Consider the following 6,220-nt stretch of genomic DNA (forward strand, 5'->3'; position numbering starts at 1 on the left):
CACTGGGGAGGTGTCTGCCACTGGGCAGGGGCATTTGATCCAGGCCCGGCCGGGCAGCAAGCCCGGCCTGAGTCTTGTGGAGCCGTAGGTGCAGCCCGGCTCTGCCCCGCTACTGCCCAACACTCTGGACGCACCTTCTATGCAGTCCTGGCACCACCTCTCAGATGTCTACAGGTGGCCCCTGTCCAGGTAACGAGCCCAGCTGGCTGCAACTCCTACTATGGCCCTTCCCCCCTTCTGGAACCAAGGTCCCCACTGGGGGACAGGGCCGAGAGGCCAGGGTGCCAGGCTGTGGTGGGAGGGGTGCAGGGAGCCAGGGCTGGGTGAAGGGGGATGATATGGGAGCAGAAGGGGGGGGTTCTCTTTAACCCTTTGCAGACTGGACAGACACAGCCTGGGGCTCAGCAGCTGGTTCACATACCACCCCCCCAAGCCAGATGCTGGTAGCAGCCTTTGCACACCCCCTCACTGCTGGCAGCTGGGGGAGGGGCTGTGCTTTGGGTCCCAGGCAGGGTAGGTAGGAATGGCTGAGGCTGGTAGATAACAAAGCCTGACTCTCCCCCACCGGGGGCAGGGTGGGCACAGGGCACAGAGGGTGGCAGCCTTAGGACCCTGTGCCAGAGGGAGGGAGCCTGGCCTGCCCACTGCCCCAACAGCCAAGCAGCCTGGGGGTCCCTTCCCCCCCACCTCCTCAAGAACCAACACCGCTGCCAGGAGTAGGGAGGGAAGGTGCCTTGTTGAGAAGAGCAGGTGGAATTGGGGGCAGCGAGCTGAGGGGGACAGAGTCTCTAGGGGGTGGAGGCTGATTCTAGGCCTCTGCGGGGGTTGCCTGGTCGAGGGCTTGGACGTCATCCAGGAAGCGCTTGGGGGTCAGGATGTGACTGGAACCTGGGGGGGAGAGAAGTGGTTGGCAGTGGTGGGCACAGTGGGGCGGGCATGAGGCTGGCATCACCATCTCCCCCATCCTTGCAGCTGGACCCTGCTCTAGTGCAGGGGGGGGAGGGGCTGTCTCCTGCCCCCCATCCCCCCTATCCTGGCACCACACCCCTTGTGCTGCTGTACCCTACACATCCAGGCAAGAATCCACCCCACCCACTGACAGCGTTCCTCACCCTTGGGTCTCAGAGAGGTGTGTGCAGGGGGTGAGCCATATACCTATGGGTGTTACTGGGGGTGTCTGACTGGGCCCCCCTACATGGTCCCTGGGCAAGGAGGGGCCTGGTGAGCCAGAGGCCAGGAGATCAGGTGGCCAGATACAGGCCATGTGGGGCTGTGGGCAGGTGGGACAAGTGCATCTGTTCCCAGGCCCCCGGGTGCGGGAGGACAGAGGGTGGCAGGGGCACCCTGCGGGTGCTGGGCAGGAAGTTCTAGGGTCTCCCCCTCCCAGGGGGGGTCCTGACTGTCCCTGACCTGGGCATTCCAGCCACCCTTCCCCCCAGCGCTCACCCCACTCACCGATCACCACCTCCCACTTGCCCTCCGTGGCCTGGGTCACTTCGTAGGCGCAGCGCATCTCAGACATGGACACCCCACCCAGCACGTAGATGATGAGGCGCGGGCCCGTCCGGTACTCGGCCGCTGGCTTGTTCTTGTGCCAATGCCCGAAGCGGGCGCTGCGGGGAGAGAGGGGCAGTGTGGATACCAGGGACTCGTTGGGGGAATGCCAGGTGGAGGGACAGGGCCTGGAAGAGGCTGGGGGGCAGGCCCTGCCCAAGGCAGTGGGACAGGAGACCCAAAGCAGGCAAGAGGGAGTAGGGCAGGGTGGCGACGTCTAGAGCCCAGCGAGTCCCTTTCCTCCATCCTGGGCCCTGGTGTGTTGAGGGACTGCTGGGGTGCGGGGGACATGGTGAGAAGGGGCCAAAGGCTCCAGGCTGTTGGGCACCCCCCCCCACCATAGAGGGCCGGGTCCTGGCCACGCACAGAGGCTCCTACACCCTGGGGTGTGTGTGTGTCAGGGCTCTGCCCCCCACAGCCCAGCCAGGCTCAGCCTTACCTGACAACAGCCTGGGGGCTGGCGGCAGGGAGCGGGTCTGACACGAAGGGCCACAGCTTCTTGTCCAATTTGTCCTCAATGATGTCCTGGGGGCGGTGGGGAACAGGTCAGCAGGGGCCAAGCAGCAGGAACCTCGGACATGGGAGCCAAGCCGGGCCCCATTGTGGGGAGGGGCTGGGAAGGCTCCTTACTGAATGATTGACAGTCCCTGGGGGGAGCAGCCTAGGGCCCCCTTTCCAGGGTGGGGCATGGGGAGCCAACAAAAAGCACGCTGACTCCTCCTGTGATGCTCCCCCACATCCCCCTCAGCTGCTCAGTGCCCTGCTGTGAACTCCCCACCCATCCACCGTTATGGGGAGGGCAGAGACCTCCTGCAACTGGATCCAGGGCCCCTCACTTGGGGGGGCAGGGAGGGGGAGGGGAGGCAGGGGGCTGCCCTCAGTGCCCCTCCCTGCTGCAGGCAGATCCAGGCCTTGCCTCTTGCCCCATGAGGTGTGTCCCAGCCACGCAGGGGGCACAGGCTACGATACATCCTAATGCCACATAATACGGGCTTTTACATTAATCTGCTGCGTTGAGTTGTATGGGGAAGCTTAAGGCCTGCCGAGCTGCGGCTGGCGCAGAGGGGGGGGCGCCCCTGATTGGATTAGGCACTGGAATGAGGCTACCACAACTGCCTGCCCCAAAATCCCACCGTAGGAACCATCACAGCGCTGGAGCAGGGGTCTGGGAGCCCCTGCCTGTGATCTGCCAGGGACGGGGTGTCTGTGTGTGTGTGTCTGTCGGCCTGGAGGAGCCCCAAGCCAGTAGGTTGAAGGCAACTAAGTGTCCTCCTCCATCCCTCCCTCACCCCCACCTTCACCTTGAGGAGTGCCCCAGTGGGGGGCTTAGCCCCCAGCAAGGATGGGGGGAAGAAGTGACCATGTCACCTCTCACAGGCTAAGCAGGTTTGGGCCCAGGCAGCGCTTGGATGGGAGACCTCTAAGGAGAAGCCGCTGGGGGGGTGCTAGTGAGTCAGCAGAGGGTGCTCTATAACCCCAGTGCGGCGCTAGGGGGCGCTGTCCTGCAGGGAGCGGGCGGGGGGCTCAGCAGGGGGCGCTCTCCCCTGGCAGTCAGTGACCAGTACTGTGCTGCAGGAGTTCGTCCTTCAGATGAATGTCAAACAGCTGCTCCTCACTGGAGGTTAGGACAAGGACCCTGCCGGCCATTCAGATTCCAGTGCCAGTCATGACAGTGTGCTGCCTGGATCCCCTGCACTTCCAGCCCCACACACTGATCACCTCCTGCCCTAGACTCTCGGGCAGTGCTGCTGTGCGGCTGTTAACAGCTGCCTGCCACTCCTCAGGAGGAATTCAGCCCCGGTGAGGGACCCCTGTATAAACCGCCCGTGCTCCACCCCAGAGGTGGCAGCATCTCAGCTCCGGTTATGACAACTCCCCTGCACTCGTGTCTATGATTTAAGACCCCTAAGGATGGCAGCAGGAGAGGCCTCTCTGATGGCTCACATGGCTAGAGCCCTGCACGGATACAAAAATGTGGTTGTGCAACAACCCGCGATCCACTAGCCGTCTTTTACCTGTATCCGCATCCTGACCCTCAGCAGCAAACCCTCACAAGGGCTAGCGAGGGGGGGGAAGGGGACTTGCAGGGAAGAGGCAGCGCGAGGATGGGGACTGGGGGTAAGGGGCAGCGTGGAGGGGGTAGGGGCTGGGGGGGAAGGGGTGTCTCATCATGTGCTGCTCCTGGGGGGGTCACAAGCAGCGAGCACATGGCAGCAGCAGAGCACGTTGCATCACTGTGGGGTGGAGGGGTGGGGTGCCGGGGCCCCACCCACCCCAATCCCAAATCCTGTTGCCCAGGAGCTGATGGGGACGCTGGTGCTGCTCGAGCTGCTGGACAGGAAGCAGCGCGGCAAGGGGAGTGGGTGCCGGACTGCGCCGACTCCGACCTGTTGCCCAGCCACTGGCCCCGAGCACGCTGTGTCCCCCGGGATGCCTGAGCCGGACCCCGCGGGCCAGGCGCTGCTGGGGAGTAGAGCCCTGCACGGTTGTATCTGCAGCCGATCCACTATCCGCAGAAACAGATTTGCAGGGCTCTACACATGGCTGACCCCAAACCAACCCCTCCCGCCTGGGCCCAGCCTGCCAGGTGTGACCCCCCACCCCCAAGGCCAGGAAGCAGACGGCCGGGTACCTCCATGACGTCCTTGAGCCTGGGGGTCCAGCGGGAGAGCTGGTAGGTGGACTCCAGCCGCACCTTCCTCTCGGGTCGCAGCTGCCCACTCTGAGGGAGGAAGGGAGAGGGGGTGAGAGGCAGCAGGGAGGGGGTGCGGGGTGGGAACAGGGGCAGACAGGGAGAGCGCAGCCTACCTGAGTCGCTCCAGCCGGGCTGGCAGGGGAGAGGCAGAGAAAAGAACAGAATGGATCACTGAGCGAGAGAGAGGGAGAGAGAGAGAGAGAGAGGGAGAGAGACTGATGGGAGAACAGAGCTGTTTCCCCCCATTCGCTGCAGACGCTCAGGCTGGAAGGGCCACCCCATGCAGTGGTCACCAGCTCCAGCCCCCGGCGATCTGAAGGGCAGAAGAGGTCACCCCAGATGAGAAGTATCTGGGGGGTCACCCCCATATGGGGAGGGCGTCACCCCACTGTACAGGAGAAGAGGTCACCTCTGTGCTGGGAATAGGTCCCTGCCATAGGGGGCACCCCCAGGATGGCCTGGGCTCCCCTGTGCAGCACAGATCTGCCCCCTGCCATGGGTACAGCTGTTGGCCCCTGGCCCCAGTCCCTTACCCCAGGCGTGAGGGAGGTGCCCAGGAACTGCATGTTGTGGATGATGTTGCTCTGCTGCTGGATGTTGGCATGCTGGATCAGCTTGGTGAGGTTCTCCTCGCCCACACCTGCATGGGGAGAGACAGGTCAGCGCCAGCACCCCTGGGACGCACCCACAGCCCAGGCACATTCAGTCCGTGGCCCAGGAGTCCTAGTTCCCTGATCAAACCCTGAGATCCTGCTCTTCCCACCCCTCTCAGAGCTGGGGATAGAACCCAGAGGTCCTAGCTCCCAGCCCCCCAGCTCTAGCCCACTGGACCCCACACAGTTAATGATCGAATTCAGGTCCTTGCTGCTCCTCCCTCCACAGATTCTCTCGGGCGCTGGGGTCTCTCTAGCTCCCCCTGGCAGTGCAGTGGGAGCCCCCCTCCCCCGACCTAGGCTCCCCCTCCTGCGGCCAGTCAGGTGCAGTGTCAGAGCCGAGGCCTGGCTCTTTAAGGGTGTGAGGCCTTGAGCTGGAGGGAGGGCAAACCTGGAAACCATTTACTGCTGCTTAGTGCTGACGGGGAGGCCCTGCAACTCCACAGCGCCCCCTGGCCAGGAAACTGGGCAGCCAGAGGAGCCACATGAGGGCACCCTGGCCTGGGCAATGGGCGCAGGGGCAATGCCTGAGCAGGGTTACAGGAAGGGCCCCGGAGCAGGGCCCTGCCCCACCGAGACAGCATGGGGCAGGAACTGATGGGGGAAGAGGGACTGCCAAGTGTCAGGCTGAGGGAGATTCCCCAGGCCCTAGTGAGCTGGGGGAAGGGGCTGGATGCAGCAAGAAGCAGGGAGCTGGTACAGGGATAACACAAGGGGTGGGCAGGGAAGTGGTCGCAGGGGGCTCAGAGGCAGAACATGGTATCTGAACAGCCTGCAAGAAGGGAGGGATGTCCCCCCACCTGCGGAGAATGCGCCGTGGGGCCACTCGGGGCATGCGTCTCCTTCCCCCCTCCCTGCAGAGAACGGGCTGGGGGGAGCGTGGAGGGCGGACACTGCTCGGAAGGCAGCAGCGAGGAGCAAAGGCCGCCAGGTCCGACCCCAGGGGGCAGTGCGGAGCGTGGGCGCGGCGCACTGGCTGGCTGGCAGGCACCGAGAGGTGGGCAGAGGGGAGACAGGGCCGTAGAGCCAGGCTGGACACAGGCCCCGGGAAGCGGCTGGCTGGGAGGCGCCCTGCATGGCTGGGGGACGTGCCAGTCTGAGCAGTGCTATTTCCCCCCAGCCCCACAGGCCTGGGCCCTGCCTCCAGGAGCAACCCCTGCAACAGCAGACCCCCCAGTGCTGCCCCCTGCAGGCCTGTGGCGTTACCATTCTTCAGGAAGATGTAGAGCAGGATGATGCGGATCTTGTCATAGGCCTGCACGCTGGGGTCCAGCAGGACGGGCACGATGATCTTCATGGGGTCCTTGATCTTCTCCCC

At 64.3% G+C, this 6,220-nt stretch overlaps 1 protein-coding gene across 1 annotated transcript; it reads right to left on the minus strand.

Annotated features, from left to right (window-relative positions):
- Window positions 1-6: 6 nt before the first annotated feature.
- LOC112107049 (syntaxin-binding protein 2-like) lies at window positions 7-6,214 on the minus strand. The gene is made up of 6 exons (XM_026646174.1): window positions 6,109-6,214; window positions 4,783-4,889; window positions 4,187-4,276; window positions 1,994-2,079; window positions 1,456-1,613; window positions 7-888 (listed from the first exon to the last, which is right to left on the minus strand). The coding sequence occupies exons 1-6, from the start codon at window positions 6,197-6,199 to the stop codon at window positions 809-811; spliced, it is 612 nt and encodes a 203-aa protein (XP_026501959.1). The 5' UTR covers window positions 6,200-6,214; the 3' UTR covers window positions 7-808.
- Window positions 6,215-6,220: the final 6 nt, after the last annotated feature.

This window comes from Terrapene carolina, unplaced genomic scaffold (assembly GCF_002925995.2).
Source record: "Terrapene carolina triunguis isolate 2854851 unplaced genomic scaffold, T_m_triunguis-2.0 Scaffold34282, whole genome shotgun sequence".
NCBI classification, from domain to species: Eukaryota; Metazoa; Chordata; order Testudines; family Emydidae; genus Terrapene; species Terrapene triunguis.

Coding starts and splice junctions, on each gene's coding strand:
- LOC112107049 (XM_026646174.1), bottom strand. CDS start 6,199: ATGAAGATCATCGTGCCCGTCCTGCTGGACCCCAGCGTGCAGGCCTAT. Junction 4,890..6,108: donor CTACATCTTCCTGAAGAATG/GTAACGCCACAG, acceptor CTCCCCATGCAG/GTGTGGGCGAGGAGAACCTC. Junction 889..1,455: donor CAAGTGGGAGGTGGTGATCG/GTGAGTGGGGTG, acceptor TCTCCCCCCCAG/GTTCCAGTCACATCCTGACC.